Source organism: Epinephelus lanceolatus, chromosome 7 (assembly GCF_041903045.1).
Source record: "Epinephelus lanceolatus isolate andai-2023 chromosome 7, ASM4190304v1, whole genome shotgun sequence".
Taxonomy (NCBI): Eukaryota; Metazoa; Chordata; class Actinopteri; order Perciformes; family Serranidae; genus Epinephelus; species Epinephelus lanceolatus.
In genome coordinates, this window is record NC_135740.1 from 28082031 (window position 1) to 28104585 (window position 22555).

The 22555-nt window shown below is 41.9% G+C and overlaps 1 protein-coding gene across 1 annotated transcript in view; it reads left to right on the forward strand.

The window, feature by feature from the left end:
• Positions 1–22555, forward strand: part of atg2a (autophagy related 2A) — a 29877-nt gene that overhangs the window by 2225 nt on the left and 5097 nt on the right. Inside the window, exons 3-29 of the mRNA XM_033622737.2 lie at positions 530–679; positions 874–976; positions 3983–4127; positions 5227–5454; positions 6564–6663; positions 8871–9035; positions 9401–9543; positions 9869–9941; positions 10970–11219; positions 12719–12860; positions 13188–13286; positions 13897–14052; positions 14414–14687; positions 15942–16014; positions 16158–16326; positions 16415–16557; positions 16979–17091; positions 17271–17428; positions 17616–17748; positions 17869–18053; positions 18136–18216; positions 20038–20144; positions 20238–20330; positions 20485–20555; positions 21367–21443; positions 22039–22209; positions 22346–22472. Of these exons, the coding sequence (XP_033478628.2) occupies positions 530–679; positions 874–976; positions 3983–4127; positions 5227–5454; positions 6564–6663; positions 8871–9035; positions 9401–9543; positions 9869–9941; positions 10970–11219; positions 12719–12860; positions 13188–13286; positions 13897–14052; positions 14414–14687; positions 15942–16014; positions 16158–16326; positions 16415–16557; positions 16979–17091; positions 17271–17428; positions 17616–17748; positions 17869–18053; positions 18136–18216; positions 20038–20144; positions 20238–20330; positions 20485–20555; positions 21367–21443; positions 22039–22209; positions 22346–22472 (3729 nt within the window). The remainder of the gene's footprint in view (positions 1–529; positions 680–873; positions 977–3982; positions 4128–5226; positions 5455–6563; positions 6664–8870; positions 9036–9400; positions 9544–9868; positions 9942–10969; positions 11220–12718; positions 12861–13187; positions 13287–13896; positions 14053–14413; positions 14688–15941; positions 16015–16157; positions 16327–16414; positions 16558–16978; positions 17092–17270; positions 17429–17615; positions 17749–17868; positions 18054–18135; positions 18217–20037; positions 20145–20237; positions 20331–20484; positions 20556–21366; positions 21444–22038; positions 22210–22345; positions 22473–22555) is intronic.

A 22555-nucleotide genomic window follows, 5' to 3' on the forward strand; every position in this document is an offset into this window, starting at 1 on the left:
ACATTGAGCACCACAACCCGAGTGCCATCTAGTTCCATTATATTGAAGAGAAAGCTGACATCTCTACAGCTGATATTTCCAACACACCAAAACAATCTAGACTGATTAATAGCACTACAGGTAAGAGGAAAAAAACTTGTTTATGATTGTGGGTCGAACTGTCCCTTTAGTATCAATGTATTTATTTGTCACATGAACTCATACAAGGTACAAACTCCAGTGAAACCCACCAGCTCCTTCAACTTGTGTATTACAGTTTCTCTTTTTGCCTCCTTTACTGCTCTTCTTACACTGTAGGCTGATACTTTATAACTATCCTGACAGTCGATTAATCAGCTAATCCTCTTAGCTCTACACTGGTCTAAAGCTCAGGAGGTGCAACTTGAATCTTCATGTGTTCAATTTATGTCACATACTAAGGAGTTTACTCATGTTGGCATTGGATGTATAAAGTGCACACATGTGAGTTACACTACACCTCTGTTAAAGTACAAAAAATCACTGAATCACTGGTTTTGTTTGGACTCAGGTGGGGGTTGGGACTCCCAAGGCTGGTCATCAAGCATGACCTCCAGCATGCAGCTGGCTCAGGAGTGCCTGAAGGACCCTCCGGAGGCGTCCGAGGAGCCGCCTGCCCAGCTGGAGGGGCTTGAGATGTTTGCACAAACCATTGAGACGGGTGAGTCAAAGCTGTGTGTGCCCTCACTCTGCAAAGGAGTGACAGTGTGTGAACATACAGACGTCAAAGTATCCCTAGTGTAATCATGTGCAGTCTGACTGTATCAATCTGAACACATACAGCTAAGAGGGGATGATTTTAAAGGTCAGTGCTGATGAACCTTTGCATGTCTTTCATCTCTTCTGTGTTTGCAGTCCTTCGTCGTATTAAAGTCACCTTTATAGATACTATCGTTCGCATCGAGCACCAGCCCCTGGACCTGGAAACAGGCGTTGCCTTAGAGGTGCACATCAAACGGTATGTCCTAACTCCCTTTTCAAGATTGGATGCCTCTCCGATTTTTAACCAGCTATGTGTCATAACAATGTGACTAGTATGTGTAATAAACTGTGGTAAACTTCCTTCCATTTTACCATGTCACAGCTCTTCCTGTTCATCTCTCAGCTCAAGTCACTTCATCTAGCAGTTTTTTTTTGGCTTTAGGGCTGTTGCTTGCTTCTGCATTTTCACATGCTCGCTACCATGGACACAAAGAGTATAGAAGCACTCTCAAATATCAAATCAAATATGAACCAAGATTCTGTTCAAATGTTCATCATCTAAAATGTTTTCAGAAACATATTTTAGCTACTGTTAAACTGTAATCATGATTGTTTGTTGCCAGCCGGCTGCCTTTTTTTTGTTTTTTTTTTTTGTTTTTTTTCCAACCGAGCTGGCCAAACCCAGCTTACATTATGTCACCCACTAGTGGGAGTGTTTATTAGTCTGGTGTGGCGCAGTACATTCTGGAATTTGTAGGTTTTCTACCTCATGAGCAAAAGCGAATGCCACAGTCCTTTTCCTCTGTTTTCTCTGGTCGTGTAATATAGCACCAATTTCAAAAGTATTTGCATCTTTCTACTGCATAGACAACACAGTTATATGAAAAGACCATCTTTCCATTAGTGAAATACTCACTGAAGGAATGAAGCTTCAAGGAAGACTACTTATTTTTTTAATAGTGCACCTCCTTCATGATTTTGTGTCCTTCATTTTGTATTTTTAAAATTCTAAATGTCCTTTTTGTTAATACCACAGTACCTGTACAGTCTATACAGTCTGTAGTTAAATTATATTCATTACCTTTTAAAATAGTAATGAGAACATCCTGAAAAACAGAAAGACATTACTTATGCTGCTGAAACATGCTGATAGAGAGCAGCTCATGGTGCACCTTCAAAGGTCACTTTTACAGTTCGTTTGACAAGAATATATTTATAGAAAAGCCTACCTGAGTGGCTTTTTAATGAATTACACTGCTTTAGAGACATGATTATGCTCAGGGCCGAAGACTCACTTGATCTGTTCAACAAAAGATCATAGTGCACGCAAAGCTGCTAAGCTACCAAGCCACTTTCACCATTACCTTTCAACATCCACTGTGGTTTGAAGTATCGTAGAATTACATGGAAAAGAGCTTCCTGGTGTAACAGGGCAATGAAGAAATGTCCCACTCAGATTTTCATATCTGCTCTGTTTTCTTTGGTGACGACATCAATAGAAGATTTGTTCAGTGGTTTTTGAGGTCTGATCAGAGCAAGGGTGTCGGTGTAGAGAACAGATTTGGTATTTGCTCAAATATTGGTAGGGACAATGCTGTCCTCTGAAAATACTGGTAGGGAAATCTTTCTACCATCCATATGCAAACCTACGCCCCTGTGTCAGAGCAAAAGTGTAGAGGGTGGTTGGGACTAAAAACATCTTGTGCAGATATTTTACATAACTCTGAAATGTGTGCATGCTGTTAACAAACTGATGCTGCATACATTTTTATTTGTGCTTCTTTCATTCTCACTTCTGAGAATGTGCAAATAACCTTTCCTCATTTTACTGCTACAGCAAGTGGTTAACACTGCATTGTGGGCCTTTTTGTCAAAATACATGTGTGAACAAGTGTACTAATAAAGGGGCAATGGTCGTAAAGATATGAAAGTGTCCTGCAGCCGAGCAGAAACTGAAACACAAACTGAATCTGAAGCATTTTATGTGACAAAGTCAAAGAAGAACACAGGATGAGCTGAAACACAGTGGTCAGCATCATTTTTAAAATCTTTCGTGTCATACAGAAAGCATCCAGATTTATACCCACAGCTTCCTTTTTTTGCTATATTTCACTTTTTATCACTCACAAGAGGGTGCTAAAATATCCCTCTGTGATCAGTGATATTGTAACTCTCCCTCATCAGCACTTATTACAGTCAGGGGAGAGGAAAAGCAAAATGGAGGCCAAGAATTAGATTTCATTTTCTCCCTGCTCATCAGCAGATAAGGAGAAGAGGCCCCTGCTGCAGTTATGAACTTGCACTCCTTGGCCTTGTGCTGTCAGACGGCTTCAGCGTGAAACTCATTTTGAATAGGGTCAGTAAGGACGAGGTCATTCACCTGAACAGGCTTTTATCAGTGGCTGCAAATAACTGCAGGCTGTACAAGTTAAGGTGTTGTCAATATGGGATGTCAGGGGAGGCTGTGGCTTTGACAGTGATGAATGTGTGACCACTGTTGCTGTGCGGAGCAAGATTGTTAATGGTTTGTTGACTTAAGATAAAATATTACTTATGACTTGTGCAGGTATGATTTATTGAAAGTTTATTGTTCTTAATGACTTTGTATATTTCACTGCATTGTTGGCACATCATGCTGCAGTACTCAGTCCTAATCAACTTAAAAGCATGAACATTGCTCCTGTGACAGTACTGTTAATGCTAAATTTGCAAAGTGAAGTCAACTGAGCTCATCTGCAGTCATTCCCAACTCCACACTTAGATTAATGACCAGGTAGCTACAGCTGAGCTTCTGTGTTTATTTCCATCATTGCCACATGTCCCATGTGACTGTGTTGCCATTTTCAAACGTGCGTCACTGCGACACTGTTGAACCCTTTTTGTTTTTGTGGCTTATTGACAAAGCTGCTCAGGATAGCTGTGTTGATCTGGGGTCAGTGACCAGAAGGCCCTGTCAGCTCAAAAGCCTGATTTTTAACAGAAAAACTGGTTTCAATCCTGTGAAGCGTTTAACAAAGGTAGCGTTTATCAAAGATGATGCTCTCTGATCATATGACGTACTGGCAGCAGATATGACAGCATGGTATAATTTCCATGAGCAGTTTGATAGTATTCTGACCGTGTACCGTGCAACTGTGAGTTTTTTTTAAGCTGAAAATCACATTACCTTAAACCAATGTGTTTGCTGTCACGGTGCAGGTATGACTTTTACTTGTATGTAGTGATATGAATCTGACTTCTTCTTGCTTGTGCCGACCTCCAGGCTGGAGTACTTTGACGAGGCGGTGCGAGATCCAGCCAGCCAGACTGCCGTGCCTGTCGACATCCACCAGCCGCCCGCCTTCCTGCACAAGATCCTCCAGCTGAGCGCTGTTCAGCTGTTCTACGACAGCACCGGCACAGTACAGGTGATGGAGACCTCACTGCTGAGGATTCTTTATGTGTTATCTTTATATCTATTTTTCATGCCTGAGTCATTATGTTTTGTTTGAGTTGTCTGTCCGGCTGTCCCATTCTTGTGAACATGATATCTCAAGAACACCTCAAGGGAATTTCTTAAGATTTGGCACATTGTCCTCTGAGGCTAAACAATGAACTGATTCGTATTTGGTGGTCATAGGTCAAAGGGCCTGCTCATTTTTGTGAACGCACTATCTCATGAACACCTTCAGGGAATTTCTTCAGATTTGGCACAAACATTCACTTGGACTCAAGAATAAACTAATTATGATTTGGTGGTTGAAGGTCAAAGGTCAAGGTCAGTGTGACCTCACAAAACATGTTTTTGGCCATAACTCAAGAATTTTTATGCAAATCATGACAAAACTTCACACAAATGTCAAACAGGATAAAATGATGAAGTGATGACATCTTATACCCAAAATGTAAAGGGTCAACGTCACTGTTACATCATAATATCCTGCATAAAACACTTTTCTGGCCATTATTCAACATCTCAGGAACAGAGGGGGAGACATTTAGTCTGATACTAAACTGGTGAATCTTGGGTGTCCACCTTGAAACTGTGCTGATTGTATAGATCGTCTGTGCTGCTGGAGGGAAGACGTGTGTGAAGCATCCATGTTTTCTAAGACATGGGTGTAAACTATAAGAGAAACTTGACTGTTGTGCTGAGGCATACAACCGGGTGATACTTCTAGTTCTTAAGAAATGAGTAAAAATTCAATTGCACAACATTCTGCTCCAAACTATGAGCAGTCAAGGAAGGGCTGGTGAGGAGGTTTATGACGAACTAAAAGTCTGCAGCTATTCAGACTTTGATAAATCAGTTTCTTACTCCCAAAGTGATTTTAGATCAAGATTAAGTTTTCTAACTTGCTACTGTTGCAATAACCACTTCCATTTGTTTTTATGTAAAATGTAAGATTGTTTCTTGACAGTTCATTTGTAAACTTGGAGGAACATATCACAAAATATTTATTTCAATATGAGACAACAATGTGATTTATAACCAGAAATACTCACAGATTTCTCCTCATCTCTCAGGGTCCTCATGAAGAGGAACACCCTGAATCAGCCACGGCAAGTGAAGGAGAAGAGGAGGAAGAACAAGAAGATGACGAGGAGGAGGAAGAGGAAGAAGAGGAAGCAGAAGCCAAGCCCATGACATCTCCTCCCTGTCCTCCATCTCAGCCACTACTCATAGGAAGCTGCTCCGGTTTCATCGAGACCACCGTGAAGATCAAACAGAACGAAATGCTGCCTGGACCAAAGGTGGGTGTGTGTGTGTGTGTGTGTGTGTGTGTGTGTGTGTGTGTGTGTGTGTGTGTGTGTGAGCCCGTGTGTGTGTGCTCAGATCTCCACACTGTAAGATCCTGAAGGATTATTAAATGCAGCTGAATTCATTCATTTTCATATTCAATTAGAAATTCAATTGTAAAGCAAAAGATGATCCACAATGTCTTTATTCATTTGTGAATCCACACAAAAAAACTAATAACAGCTTGTTTTTCGTATTTCGATTTATTCCTAAGTCAAAGGAGGAAATGAAAAAATGGGTCATGGAACGAATTTGATTTTGTTACTGAGTGGGTCCAATTTGTGTGACCAGGAAATTACTGACATCTTTGTCTCTTGCACTTGACACTTGGGCAATGGCCCCATCTCATTAAAAGTAATAATATGAACATCAATACATTATTTCTTTTTCTTTTTCTCTTTTTTTTTTTTTTCAACAAAGCATTTTGGAAAATGTCACATTAAAAATCTTTACTTGTGTGGAAAGATAAACTTTTACAACAAAGAGGGAGTATAATGATGACATGGATACAGTGAGTTAAACTATAGGCAGCAACATGAGCACCACTGGATGTACTGACAACCATCACTGAATTCCTTTGATACTGAAGAAATCCTAAAAACAGGATGGCTCTTGGTAAATTCTGAAGTGTTCCCAGTTCTGTCTTTATACATGCATACAGTGTCATACACTGTGTGCTGCATGATGTGCAAACTGACATTCATTACATTAAACCAGGTGCCGCAACTGCCCAAGTGTAGTTGATGCAAGTTTATCAAATGCAAGACACAAAGAGGTCACCAACTTTGTTTGTCAGACAAATTGGACAAATTAATTATCTAAATCAAATTCAGTCCATGACCCTTTTTTCCATTCCCAATTTTGACTTGAGCATACAATCAAAGTACAAAAAACAAGCCATTATTAGTGTTTTTTGTGTGGGATTGTTAAATGAGGAAAAAAATTATAAGTTTCTTTCAATTATCCAGTTCTGAGTTGAGGATGAAAAGACCGAGCGATAAACAGATTCAGCTGTTCTCTCATACTGACGCCTGCATCTTGTCTCTTTCTCTCTGTTCATCAGTTGGAGTTGGACGGGAAGGTGGGCTGCGTCCACATGCTGCTGTCTCCAGATCAAATAACCCATCTGACAGACCTGCTGGCAGCCCTCTGCATAGACACTGGTACAGTAAAACACTGTGATGAACATGTGCCAGACTTTGGCCATTAAACGCTCCATATGCGATCACAATTTGACACGTAAATGAAATCTGACCCCTGGATATGTTCAATGTGTCGTGGTGATTATAGCACGAAACAAGATGAGTCATGTGCCTCTATGATTCAAGAGATTATGTGTCATTTGGTCATCGTAAGATGGCTGATGGCAAGAACCAGTCAGAGTATAGTCAGGTCATAGTGAGGCCTGTTGTGAGAACATGAATCAACTATAAGGGCACTCTGAGAGCGCAGACGTCACCAAGGCCAACAGTCAAGTTCCAGACTAGAATTATGTCAGAATATGGTTGTGCCTACAGTTGCTGAAGTCTCGTGATCTCAGCTCTGAATTTATTATGTAACCCTACATTTGAAATATTTTGCACACTTGACATACATTTGTGAAAACCAGATAATTATTGTTTTTGCAGACAATTCACATTTTGATGTGACTAACAGTATAATTAGTTACATGATATGCAGGTCAGTCATTAGAAATTATGGACATGGATATCATGTGACTAACAGTATAATTAGTTACATGATATGCAGGTCAGTCATTAGAAATTATGGACATGGGGACAAAATTTTCCAAAGTGGGCCTCACATCCACACCCACTCCAGCACCACCAACACCCACCCACCCTTAGCTCTAATGCCAACACAGGCAATTTCAAATAAGCCCTTGGACATTGGCCTTTTAGTGATAGAGATCTATAACAACCATTTCCAAATCCAGTGTTATAGACACCTCCAAGCCTGTTCTTTTTTGCAAACATATTCTCAGTATGATAACAGTTATTTCAAAACACAGAGGAAAAATGCACTTCTTTAAAAGTCTCCTTTTACTTTATAACAAAACAAGAAGAGGAAATCAAAGTGAAATCAGTCGTTAATTGAAGAAATTACTGCAAGGCATTACATCATCATAAGATCAAATCATGATTAAAGACATAAATCTATTCTTCATCTGTCACCATTTCCAAATTCTGTGTTTGTAACGTGTGAATTTATGCAATTCCAGGATGGTTTAGGGACCTCAGTATGCAAAAATATTCAAATGCAACATTTTGAAAAATGGCAATGCCACTTTTTCCCTTGCCAAATTTTGCCTAAATTTGGAGTGGATTTTTTTTCATTCTTATGTTTTTAATATTCATCTAGTTTTAGATGACATCACTATCTCCACTCGAGCTTCAAAACTGAGCAGATTTTATTTGCTCATCTTTTTAGCTCCTCACCTTTGCCATGTTCAGCTTCTGCCTGTCATACCTGGTATGGTCTAAACTGCACCGCACCATTTTCCCAATTCCTGGGGGTTGGGGTGTCAGATGACAGGTTGAGATGTGTTTTAATGATATCAATTAATATATATGTTTTGTAAATACATATGACTTGCGTTTTCAGTGATACAAGTCAATAAGCAAATTCTTGTACTTAATACCACGTAAGTCAGTTTGCATGCTCCCACTGGCCTTTGGCCGGGGTCATCTGTACTCTTTGACCCTCCCTGATGATTTGTGTGTATTTACATTTCCATAGCCACACCTTTAGTTTAAGAAAAACATGTTGTTACAATGGTGATGGTGCTACAGTTGTATCAGTTCTCCCATGATACCGCTGTCCCCAAGTGCTCCTTAACGAGTGCAATGGCCCATGCTTCACCCTTCAACAAAGTGTCATGAAAGTTGTTTTTCATGTAATCTTGCTGACAAACAGACAAGCTGAACTGAAACCATAATCTCTTCGGTGGAGGTAATTCATAATCATATGAACATCAGCCTTCAGGGTAATCTACTGCACTTGTTTCTCCAGCTTTGTGATCAGTAAAATGTATAAATGATGCTTGCGTTCATGCATGCCCTCACAAAATAAACCACTAATTCATTTCTTAGTCAGTACCTCCTCTGTGTCTATAAACCAGGAGGTAATCCGCTGCCTGCGGGCTTTAGAAATACATAATTAAAAACTCCTCAGAGGCACGAGGACTCACAACAGATACTGTCAGACACAGACAATAAGGCTGTGCTGTTTCCTCTGTAGTTCGGAGCCAGAGGGTAAGGTCACACTCATCTGTAAATGCCTCATTAGTGTGAGGTCACCCTCAGCCTCAGTCTCTTTCTCTTGCACAAACATTCTTAAATCTCTTCCTCTGTCCTCTGTCTCCCCTCAGAGACAGACACAAAGTGTGGTGGAGCCCTCAGCCGTCCTTTAGACTCAGATGACCTGCGTATGATTGAGGAGGACCTTAGTAAGCAGCTGGGCTCAAGTCCCAGAGACAGGGAGTGGGAAACTGAGCCCGACCTGGAACCCTACATCACCAGCCTGGAGAATGGAGGTACAGCAAAGGTCCAGTTACAAAATGTCTGTCTGATATGCATCAAGACGTCAGCAGCTCCTAAACACATGTAGTTTATAACCATGTCACTGTGGGTAAAAAATATACATACATACAGCCTTAATCATCTCACGATACAGGGAATCTTTTTTTTTGCAAGGCAGTAGGAAGTCCAAAGACAGTTTTAGGTTGTTTTTGGATGTCATTTAAATGAGAAACCTCTGGTGGTGTGGAGGTGTGAAATGTTAGTGTTTCTGTAAATGATTTTGAAACACTCCTGCCGCTCCTTTCCCAGCAGCAACATGCCCTGAAATGTTTGTGTACATTGTAGCATTTAACTTGTCACTCTGTGTACGTACCTGCAGAAATGTTTTTCTCCATGGGACCTGCTGGGATGACGAGTAGCGTGACGTCTGTGCGCTCTGGCAGCGAGTTGTCAGATAGTGATATGGAGTCTTCTACACACAGTGTAGCCAGCTTCACACAGCCTGCAGCGCTGTCTGCACAGGTACTGCGTGTGTGTGTGTGTGTGTGTGTGTTTACAGTTCAAGCATTTGGCAGATGGTCATATGTAGAGCAACTGTTGCTGCAAGGCTGAAAAAACCATCAGAAGCTGGAAGATGATTTCACTTTTTTCCCTTAATTAGAACAACAAGCTTTAATTGATTTTTTTTTCCTTTTAAATACAGGCCTTTGTGCAAGTATTTACAAGTAGCAAAATGGGTATCAGCATTTGATATGTTATGGAATTATGCTCTCTTTCTTTCTGAAACATGTCAGCGCATTCATCAAATCTCAAGCAGTCTAATTTCCATTTTAATTTTCCCTACCAGGGCATGATGAACTGTCCCAGGAGGTATCCTGTAGCAGGCTGTTTGTCAAGTCTACCCCAAGCAAAGACCAGAGGTAAAATTACTGCAGCGCTGAGTAAAGGGTTTTTATCTGTAGGTCTAAAATGGGCATCATCAAATGATGCGTGACTGTTCTATCTGTGACCAATTTCTGATAAATTAATGAGAATAAATAATCGTAACGAAGCACTGTTGGGCACATCTAATCTAGTTAATACCACAATAGCGTCACTAAACTGAGCCAATCAAATTGATTGTTTACTGTGAGAGAGATGACAGCATGGAGCAGCTGACCCTGCTGCCTTCTGGCTACAGACTGTTTTCCCTGTTCAAACCACAGTAGGACTACACACCTTGACCATGTTTGGATTGACTTAGACCTCTGAGTCAACTTTCTCCGCTATGAACCCCTTCAATACCAAATATCAGGCTCAGCAACGAGCACCCACACATGCGTGAGAACGGCACTGACTCTATCCTAACCAAGATCAAACTACTGGCAGGGCAGTTGCAGACTCATTTCTCTTTCTAGGAAAGGAAGTTGAAAAAATGTAAAATAATAAGCTCTGTTTTCACTTTTTCCCCAAGAGGCACTTTTTAAATTTATTTCATTCAGAAGATTTTGTGTTGTTTTCTTTACTTGAAATGTCGGCCTTTAGTTCTTTGTACTAGGACTAATTTATTTTTGATAAAGAAAGCATTGTGTTTTCCACACAAGTGCCATACAAATTTAATGTGTCTGTATGTTAGAAGTATTCTGCTTTCAACATGTATAATGAATATTGTTTAAATCATATGGAAATGTACGTTGTTTTATTTGATAGACGCAGGGATAGGCTTCTCCCTCCCCCCCCCCCCCCCCCCCCCCCAGGCCTTTGCTGGGAGGAAGTTTTAGTAACTGGCCCTCTTTATAATTTAACCAAATACTACTGATCTAAAATATCATGCACTGGACTGTCCTCAGAATTATACTCTTTTGTGAGACCTGCATGTTACAGTTTTATACACATTTAACCTTTTTATCATAATTTATGTTGTCAGAAAGAAGAGTGTCTTTAACAACTGTCGTCCTCTCCCTCGCAGGACGCTCGCACAGCAGCCAGGCAGAGCAGCTGAAGCCCGATGCTCTGTTGCGACTGTCCCTCGGCGGGCTCACCCTAACTCTGCTGCAGGAGGACCCACCCTCTAAGCCTGAAGGAGCTTCGTCACTGGCTCAGGTGTCTCAGGTGTTCTTCCGAGAGCTGGCCTTCTTCAAAGACAGCATGTTCAGCGAGAGAGACTTCCACCACCTGAGAGGGGGCTTCGCCAAGGCCTGCCCACACTCCCATCTCAGGTAGATAAGCACAGACACATTGTGTGTCTCTGGTGAGTTATAATTCACATGAACGTGGCTTTTCACTTAATTTCCTTTTTACAACAATTACAGATAGGAAGGTACTAATTTGGGCACGTTTATGTGTTTAGTTTTAATACAAAGGTGAGAAGATTCAGTTGACAATAATGTAAAACTTCCTCTTATGTAATGAGATGCTGCTACGTAAACAAATAACTTTCCAAAACACAACAAACCGTGATGAAGTTAAAGGGCCAGTGTGTAAAATGGGTTGAAAACAGTGACATCAGTGGTCAAATTCTAGATTGCAGGGCTCACTCGCTCACCCCTCCCGTCGGGTAAATGACGGCGGGCTCGTAGGGACAAAAAGCCTTGCGCATGAGTTTTTCAGGAGTAGGTCTATCTAGCAACGAGGTGTATGTTTATTTAGAAATCTAAACCATGTTACGATATTGTAATGAATTCCTCACGAGCAGGAGACCAGAGGAGCGTTCGGGAAAAAGGCCCGTTTATTTGAGCACTCCAGAAACTCCGGTAACACTCCAGGGGGTAAAAGACTCCGTCCCAAACTCTGACTCTTCTAGCGTAACAGACACACTTTATAACTTTACACACATACTCGTTTACGATACCAAGTGGGGACCCCCCTCCCCTCTCTGCTCCACCAATCTCCAGCCCGCACACTGACTGACAGCGTAGCCTGTAAACAGAGCTCAGCTGTTTGATGCTGAGCGGGCGAGAAGAGAGGCTGAATGCACAGAATGGGATTCGGTGCTACTGCTGCCATCGCTGGGGAGATATATCATCAGGAGGAAAAGCGCCGCAGAGAGTGCATCACAAGGGGGGAATTGGCGTCTTCTTTTCCTCGCAGATGACGGTTCGGGTTCATTCTCTCCTGTTGCGTGGTAAGTGTGGTCCATTCGCAAACTTTATAACTAAAAAAACTTTTCACTACTCTCTATCGACGAACTACTAACACTCTCTGCTGTTTCCTCCTCCTCCTTCCTTCCTTCCGCTGTCTTCGTTGGTTTACTTATACACGCGAAAGGCGTTCTCTGGCTGGCTGGATTGTCCGCTCGGTCTGCCGTACATACATGGCGGCGCAAGATGGCGACCTCTCTAAAGCAAGGCCCTTGATATATATATATATATATATATATATATATATATATATATATATATATATATATATATATATATATATATATATATATATATATAAAAGCATAACTATAAGGCTACGAAAACCAAACGAATTTTATTTTATAGTGATTATACACTTGTATAAACATATTAATGGGTAGAATATTCAGATTCAGATTCAGACTGACAATAAACCATGCCAAATATTACACACTGGCCCTTTAAATAGCCTGCAGGTTTGTGTCATGTCTTAAACATTTGCACATTCTGCGTTATGTAAATCTCAGCACGCCATAATGCAAATGTTTTTGTTTTTTTTCTTATTCTCATCTCTCCGGTCATCCTCTCTAACCCAGAGTGACAGGAGCTGCAGTGCAGGTTGCCTGTGAGATGCGGAGCGGCAGTCGCCACAGTCGGGCTGTGACCTCTGACCTTTCCTTCAGCAGACTGGAACTGTTAGAGTGCCTTTGGGAGGGCGGGAAGCCTCTGTACAGCGAGGTAGAAATCTCTTTGTCTGTCTGAGTAGCTCTGAAGATGACTCTCTGTTCACACTAAAGACGTAATTACATCTGCGTCATTATATTTTCAATGTGGCCAATATCAAACAGTAGTAACCAACATCACACATGTTTCACATCCAGCATGGAGTCATGATAAATGTGGTGTTGAAGGGACATTGAACTATGACATGTGATGTGACTACTCTGTCTGAAGTTACTTTTAACCAAACTTGTACCTGTTGTCCTAAAGTAGTTAATGTTTGTTCTCTTTCCAAGCTCATAAGAAAGACTTGAGAGAACATTGTGTCTCTTTGTCTCTTCCCAGTTGCTTCAGTTCCAAAAAGCTGGTCTGTTCACAGTTGGAGCTACAGCCAGACCATGTGCTCAGCTACACTATGGCCTCACTGAAAAACACCTGCGTAGGGTACGCATTAACACACACACACACATACACACACACACACACACCCTGACTTAATACGTGCCTGTCTAAGCGCAAAACCTTTCTTAAATAAGATAAATAGTATTTGTTTTTAATTCATGTTCAGTTTGTTTTTGTCTTGCATTTCAGTGGACAGAATGTGCTGTACAAACAGTGTTTGTTTGGTTTGTGTAGTAGGTAAAGCAGTGTCGTGTTACAGTGTTAACCCCAGGTCCTGACTAACACTGGACTGACAAGTCATTGAAGACAGGGCCATAAAAAAAATACTTATTCTAAAAATGAGGAATTTAAGAAGTAAAGCAGCAAGTATTTATTTTTTCCTATGAAACTACATGATACTTTTAATGTAAAGTTGATTGTGAAAACAGGTATAGTATGACACCTTCATTTTAAAGACTAGTACCAAATGTTTTTGGATGAAGTTTTCAAAAGGCGTATATTATACAATATTTATGTATCAGAAAGATTTATCAGATAAAGACTTCCATTCGTGTTATGTTGATAAGTTATATAAAATATTGTAAAGGTGTTGTACTGGAGTGTGAAATTCATTGACAGATACATCAGTCTCTGTGTTTTTGTGTATTGTCAGGGTAAACAGCGGGTGGTACGGCGGGACAGTGTAGTGCGGGTGGAGTTGGCAGAGCTGAGCGCTGAGCTGGACCTGGACATCCTCACTCGCCTGGGCAACCTGAGCCGAGCCTTCAGCCACTGTCCCACACAGACTGCTGTACCTGGACTCATGCAGGTGGAACGTCACTTACATTTATTACATCATAAAGAAAGTATGTACATAAAGAAAAGATCCTAAAAGATGTCGAGCTGTTATCAAACAGTGGGTAACCCAATTTTAGTTTAATGCAAGAAAACACAATGTTTAGAAGAAATGGTTTCAAACTTCTATGACAGCACGACAGTGGTTTTGGTATAAGCTTGAAAGGTTAATCCCATCATGTCTGGCTGATCATATTTGTGACACAAGTGTGAATAAAGTTTACATAAAACTAAGTAAAAACCTGTTCAGTATTCCTTATGCAGCTCGTGAAGCTTCAGCAGTGACAGAAGACAACTGACTACTGTCTGAAAGATTTCTCACTTTCTGTCCTCAGACCCAGAGCAGCGAGCTGTGCTCCTCCTTCACCCTCCTCTCCCCGCACGCCGTCCTCAAGCTTCGATTCCCCATACCGGATCTGCGGCCCCCACCTAAGCGTCGGCCTCCCACCCAGAAAGCAGTGCGGGAAGAGACGCTGGTGCTGGAACTGACAGAGCTGGAGCTGAAGCATCAAGAGGCCCCGGACCTCCAGAGCGAGCAGACATTACCAGGACAGCCGTGGGCTCCCTGCCTCACCCAGCTGCTGGAGGCCTCCTTCACCGACCTGCATGGTGGGAACACAACAACACTGTACAGCAGCTCTTGTACTGACTGAATATTCATGAATAGAGAAACCCAAAGCTGATTTTACATACAAACATATGAAATATGATGTTTTTTATATGAGTTGCCCTTTCATACATGTAGCACACAGCAGGAGATTGTTCCTGTCAGATGCGTTCTCAAGTACTGGACTTAATCTGTTTGGTTAAGGTGAGGGGTGGCACCTGGGTAGAGCGAACAGGAGGCAGGACATGATGAGAAAAAGTACACTGTGGAAACTGCGGCTTTTTGGTTATGTAGCTTGATTGTAATTTGGTCATAAACAACCTCTTTTGCCATAACTGTTATCTGACAATTTTGGCTTCAGCCCTAACCAACAGAAGTTCCCAGATCTCATCGTCTCCCCACTTCAATGTTTTCATTGGCATCTACATGTACATGACCCTTCATCTTCACCCTTGGATAGTTGTATTCTTGTCTTTTTACACCGGTCGCGTGATAGAAATGTCACCAGCACGCCCACTCACTCGCTGTGAATTCTCCGGACAATGACCAGCTCTATTTATCTGTACATTACACAGACTCTGTACTCGGGAGCTGGCAGGTTTAAGTCAGTTTAATGTCCACTCCCATTGATTTGGACATTTGTGTTCTCACATACAGCTCCTCCGGGTAATGTCTGGATAAGTTCAGGGTTGCAGTGCATTCGTGAAAGTCCAACATAGAAAGTCCAATATGTTTTCAATTTAACATAATTCATCAGATTAATCCACTCGGAAAGCTCCTTGGTTTTATAAATATAGCGCCGTTAGTCATTTCCTCTGACTAGCTTTTATGCCATACATATGGTGGGAGTTGCTTTTGTTGCTTGTTGTTGCATGTTTCACATTATAAAGGACACACACTGACAGTTTTACAGTTCCTGCCATTTTATAATGATGTAGCTGTCTAAATGTGTCTGCTAAGGGCTTGATATGTAAGGCTAGCTCTGTCATGCTGTGTTCACACCAAGAGCAACACAGCAACAGGCTATCAGTCAATTTCAATAAAAGTCGGTGACACAAAGCTACAAACTCGGGCCATGCTCAACAGTGTGAAAGCTTTCGGGAAGAAGCTGTTTTGAAGAATGTTGGAGGCCCTGCCTTGTCATTGGGCCTGGTACTGTTAGATGTCCTATCAGCAACTCATACTTTTTTGTATACATGAGCTGTAGCAGACCTTTAAAAAGATAGAAATAGAACTGATGAGTTGTGTCTCAACAGGCTCATACGAGGGCTGGGAGGGCGGCTCTTTCCCCTGTATCAGAGTGAAGAAGAACCGTGACTCTCTGCCAAGGTTAGTAGATGCTTTATAGTACCAAAGCTCTCCAAGAGAAAGTTGGAGTCTAAATGGAGTCATTCTTGCTCAACAAATAAGACAAAAATATTGTTACTCTATCTCAAGCCAGCATACGTACTTACTATTTTTTCTGTGAGCAGGATATCAGTGCGTGTGCGTGGCGGTGAGACTCAGGGCCCGACAGCAGGTCTGGGTGGGATGAACCTCATCAGGGATCTCGGGGCCGCCTTCTTTGAAAGTCACTGTGAACTTAACGACAAAACCAGCTCCCCGTTCTCCTCCAACCGCACCATGTTCGAGACTGAGGAGGTGCGCTGACACACACGAAAAAATACTTAATATCACCATCTTATTAAGATTCCAGGCCGAACTCATCCCTCCGCCTTCCTTGTTTTAGATGGTGATTCCAGCTGACCCAGAGGAGATGCGTCAGTTTCAGGCGCAGTGTGTCGCTCAGTGTCAGTGTGCGGTGGACATCTGCCTGCCACTGGCTTACGTCCTCCTGCCCAGCAAACAGGCCTTCCAGAGCTTCTACAACAGGTATGTCAGCAGTGGCGCAGGTGTGATTATCCAGGCGCCCCCCAAAACAGTTGGAAATGTTCTAAATTTTCTTCAGTAGCATGTCTTAAATACAGAGAATTAAATTATTTTCTGATTTCAGTAGTTGATACTATTTGTTCTATATACTGTAATAAATTTAGGCATTTTCTACCACTTGAGAATTGATAAAAAATGAACAAAAATCCCTCCAAAGCACCACATGTAGACACCTAAAACTTGAGGAACACCATAGAAAAACCCATGGTGTGATTTGGTATCAAAAACTTTTGACATGTAGAGATTTCTGTAAGACATGCATATTTGGCAATTTTGTTTTGTTCATTTTTTTGTCTTTATATTGGCCTTAAATCCTGCATCTGAAGTAACATTATTGTTCCTTACCCACCCCTTTGTCCAAAAGGATCAATAATGATCTGTTGATGTGGGAGCCTCCTCCCCCCCCAGCCCACAGCCCCGACCACAGCCGTCAAAAACACGACGAGTTCCAGCTCTGCAAGTCGGCCTTCAGACTGGGTGAGCTCGATTGCTTTGATGGAAAAACAGCATGTAGATCTATGTGATATAAAAGCAACCAGCCTCACAAAACATTTTTAGATTTTGTGTGTATTTGTATCAAGGTGTTTGTTCCTCCACTGATGAATGAATGTTAATAGTTTAAGTATGGTCTCCTTTGTCTTCTCTCTCTGCCACAGACTCTGATTCAGAGGAGGACGAGCCTCAGTTCTACTTGGCCAGTGAATCATCGGGAAAGACGCAACAGTCAGCGACCCGGCCTAACCACAACCTCAGCCTCCTCTCCCTCACTGTGATCATCAACAAAGGTCGGCTCCAAGCCAGAACAGACAAAAAGGTAGGGAGCCATGTGGCTGCTCGCAAGTCACGTCACAAAGACCTGAGACGTGACATGGACTTGGTTCAGAAAACTTAAAAACAGCTCTGGCTTGATCCATTCACACTTTATAATTATTTTCCCTGTATCCATTTTCTTATCTTATCATTGTGTTTGTAAACTTTTTCCATTTCATCTCACTGATCAGGAGGACCAGAGTCATGGGGAAATTGTGCTCGACCTGGAAGGGGGGAAGATATTTAGTGTAGCGCAGCACCAGAACGATCCAAATCTAAATTTCTTGTGTTTGGAGAGCAGAAGAGTTGAACTCTACCATCGAGGTGAACATTGTCATGTTGTTTGCAAACATGTAACTGCAACATAATTCATATATTCCTCTTTGAACTATGTTGAAGTAGATTTAATGCTAAGTAGAAGATGCTTATCTATGTTCCGTTCAGCGGTGGTGAAGGACACCCCCATCCCACAGCGGTTGGAAATGCCCAACTTCACTCCCCCAAAGCATTTGGACCCTACCATCTACCCCACAGAGGTGGGTGTGGCCAGTGTAAGCGGCAAGGAGGGGGAGGTACAGATGTTGTCCACAGCCATCAAAATCACACTGGACCCACAGAGGAGTGTCAAGGTACGTCCTCTTCAAACGCCCGATTGTGCAGCTGGTGCAAGTTTGAAATTAAACAATGTTTGTTTCTGTCTCTCTTTTGAAGGAGTTCCTAGTCGCCCTTCGACTTCAAGGTGCCACCATGCGACATTACATGACACAGACTAATCACAGCTGGCATGAGCAGGTGAGAAGCAGCACAAGGAGGTCCTCTTAAAGCCCAGACACACAAAACTGACTTCAGCGAACTAGCGGCAATGATTGCCCTTGGCTGCGTCACCTGACGTCACTGTGTCTTGGCCAAAAAAGTTGCACATGAACACACAACAAAGACTACAGTTGACAGTCAGCCCACATGCAGGCTCTGCGCCTGCGTGAGAGGACATAACTCCACACCAGCAGACAACAGTCGTCTGCAATCAGTTAGCACATTAAAAACACAATTCAGTGTTGGAAAAACGGCATATATACCAGGTGCCAGTGAACAATAACACATACCATCACTAAACGTTTCTGATCAAGAGCTCAGTGGCTAAAAAAATAATCTTACCTTATGTAACAAGTTTGTTTCAGTCCCAGTCCCTCTTGATTTTAGCTCACTTTCCTCACTTCCATTGTTATTCACATGCACTGAGCTGAACTGCCAATTGGAGTGATTTCATCCGCCAATGGGCTCCGCAGTCGCTGATGCCGATTTAACCAGCGGAATCGGTGGGAAAAAAAGCCAACTAGAGCCAATGAGACCCAATGAGGGCAGCAGGCGCTCACCAATGGCCCAACATTGACCGACAGCTGACCGTCAGCTTGGTGTGTCAGGGCCATTACAGATCACGCATCAGACTGACAGTGCATCACCCAAAGTGCGCTAATGCAGCATTCAGCGTAGACACCAACAGCGTACAATTTCCACTTTAAACAAACCAGTTTGAATTAATAATGCTATGCCAAAGAAATGTTGTGTAGTTGGTTGTACCATCAATAAATACAAAAATGCAAAACTCTTATTTGTCCCCTGCCGTGTTAAAAAGATTAGAGATTAAAGATCGAAGAAAGGCAGGCTTTGGCCCCAAGCTATAAACCAGACTGGCATTGCCAACTTTGTGACCCTTCTGGGGGAAGGAAAAGTGCAGACAGTCACGTAGGAAGAGAAATGAAAAAATGATGAAAACCTGTTGTGTAGCGGGTTAATCAAGGCTTTCACACTGAATATTCACTGTCAGTTTTGTTAATCGCACATTCACACAGTAGAGCAGCATCAGACTGCAACAAGTAAATCTCAGCCTGTAGATGAAACAGTCGGCTGTTAACAGGTTTGTTTTTTACAGACAACACGATACCTGGTGATTCAATCAAATATGTATAGATAGTTGTCTTTGCTGAACTAGAAAATCTCATGCTTTATCCTCCTTTCGCCATTTGATATTTAAGCATTTTCTCCAACTACATAAATGACCTCATTACCTGCAGCTGCATCATTGAGACGCTTGCTTCAGGAGAGTTGAAGGTGATTACAGTTAATGACAAAATAACTGAAAGTAATTTGATATTGCAGACTTAAAATGCAGGACAGACAAGAATCTTTCCATCCAGAAAATTGAGCACATAAAAGAAATATCCAGAGAGTGAGGACATAGATGACTTGACCAGGAATGATATACCGTCTGTTCTGGTAGCGCTTAACTTCAGCCTGCTTTCCCTCACTGATCCCACCAGCACTACATCACCAGCCCAGCCATAAAACATTTTTCCCCTTTCTTGTGCCCAGAGATAATAAGCATATATTGTTACATTGTAACCACTAAAGTATGATTTAATACGGCAAATTTCTTAATCTAATAAACTTGGAGCCTGTGTTATTATTGCAATTTGTTCTGTTTTATTTTCCAGTTAAACCATTTGGATTGTGCAGATAAATGTAAACCATGCTGAACGCTGAAATCAAATTAGCTGGATTAATTTAACATGTTTGCTGTTTTGCCTGCCAGCTGAGTCTGTCTGTTTGTTACAGCTGGTTGATTTCCTGGATGTCATCGACGATCCCATTCTGGGATACACAGCACCTGCCGTCATCACTGTCCTCCACACACATCTCGCTACCTGTGCCGTCGACTACAGGTATATACTATACCTATAAAAATGTCTTAAAACAGCCTGCATGATATTTTCCTCCTTTTTTCCACCGTCATGTTTTGTTTTTCCGTTTGCCAGACCTCTGTATCTGCCACTGCGCGTGTTGTTCACAGCAGAGTCCTTCTCTCTGTCCAGTAATATCATCGTTGACACTGCCACCTTCCACCTCAGGTACAGTTCACCATCAACTAAACATGAAGACTGATACTATAGTATTTGTTGGAATGATAATCTGCACCGTAAATATTTTGACCATCCACGTGAGCTGATGTGTCACAGTGTAAAGATCTTTGTGTAAGTTGTGTTTCTGTTGTGTTGTGTTCAGATTCATCCTGGATGACTCTGCTCTCTACCTCTCTGACAAATGTGAGACTGACACCGTAGACTTGAGGAGAGGTGAGACATTATACATGTGTGTGTGCTGTTTAGAGTTAATGAAAATACTGTTTTTGTGTCATCAGCAGATGCTCTCTTATAATACTGGCTCCTAATGCTCCTTCAAATTGACGCTTTTACTCAGTGGTCAATGGTACTCAGTTTTAAACTGAAACTTATCTTTGCTCCCTTCAAAGCCAGACCTTATTAACAAAAGCAGTCATTTTACCACACTGAACACAGGAGCTGCTGGTCTACTGCTGCCTCGATCTGTAGTTTTTTTGTGTTACTGTGTGATTTTGGTGTTTAAAAGGGTTAGTTCGGATTCATCAAAGTCACACAATTACACAAACAGACTAGCTAATCGAGGCAGTGGTAGACCAGCAGCTCCTGTGTTCAGTGAGGTAAAATTACTGTTTTTGTAAATGGAGTCTTGCTTTGAGGAGGGCATAGGGACGTTTTGCTTTTAGTTCAGTCCCCTGTCAAAAAGGGCTGTCTGTGTGGAAAGTACTGAGCATACGACTTGGTAAATGAGGCTTAGATTATACTGCGTTAGCTTTGTGAGAGTTTGCAAACAGATGGCGACTTAATTTCATCAAGAATTTTCTCCATTTTTAGATAATGCATTTACCCGAGGCATGTGAAAAAAAACAAACTTTTCTTTATGGATTGAATGTAGCACAGGATGTGTAAGTGATATACAGATGGTCATTTTGGGGGGCTGAAGTATTCCGTTTAATCACTGTTTGTAGGGCCAATACAGCTGTCAGTATTAGTGATGTAAACAAGAACAGGTGTCCAATTAAAACCACTGTGTCTCTGTGTCACACAGACTATGTGTGCGTCTTGGACATCGACCTGCTGGAGCTCGCCATCACCACATGGAAAGGCAGCGATACAGGCAAGCTGGTGAGTGCTCGCCATCTGTTTACATAACCTGTGTTTCCTTCACAGTCACACAGCGGCCATCAAGCACCACAGCAAAAATAAATGACAGTGAAAATGTGAACATAAACAAAACATTATCATTTAGTTCAGTGTGCTTTGAAAACCACTAACGAACGCAGGCCCCATGTTTGTAAATATTTGTTTTTCCTTAATGAAGTTTTGCCATAATAATAGCTTCAGACGGCAGTTTAGGACCAGGATCATTTTTCAGTTGAACCAGAACCAACAAGGCAACTGTAAACATGTTGTCCGACAACAATGAGGCTGCTGCCCTTTTAGCCAATCAGTAACAAGAAGTACAAATGTGAGAAAGGTCAGTTTAATGCCAGTTATGTAACAATGATGTTTGGTATGTCCATTTACACAGCCTGGTTTTCTCTTTGAGGCATTTGTTAGGTCCATTTTATCTTTATAGTGTTGTGATGTGTTTTATTTTTTAACTTTTCCTCTTTTCTCATCCTCTCTCCTCCTACATTATATCTCTCTCTGTCACCACCTCTTACTGATCCTCCTGTCATTAATTTAAATGTGCTTCCTTCTTCTCTTTGTTCTCCAGTCTCAGCCTCTCTTTGAGCTTCGTTGCTCCAACAACGTGGTTCACCTTCATACCTGTGCTGATTCCTGCGCCGCCCTTGTCAACCTGCTGCAGTACCTGGTCTCCCAGGGTGACCTGCACCCCCCGCCACGACATGCCTCACCCACCGAAATTGCTGGCCAGAAATTACCAGTAAGTCTGGTGTAGTCAATGAAGAATTAAAATAATGAATTAATAAAAATGACATATTGGCTTAAGACATGGTAAGTACCTCAAGTATAAAAATGTCAGATGTCTGATGTTCCTCTTTAATATTCTGTCTTGTTAGCTGTCAGAAAGTCCTGCGTCGGTGCTACCCTGCCCTCCAGCTGAAACCGCTGAGATCAACCAGTACGACCTGGCTGATGCCTTAATCGACACAGAGAAGAGCCACCGAGAAGAGAGCTTAGATCCAGGTATGTTTCCTTGAGTATAGGAAGAGGACTGTGGGCTGATTATTTCAAAGTGGTTTTCACAAGTGCTGTTAACTGTGTCATGT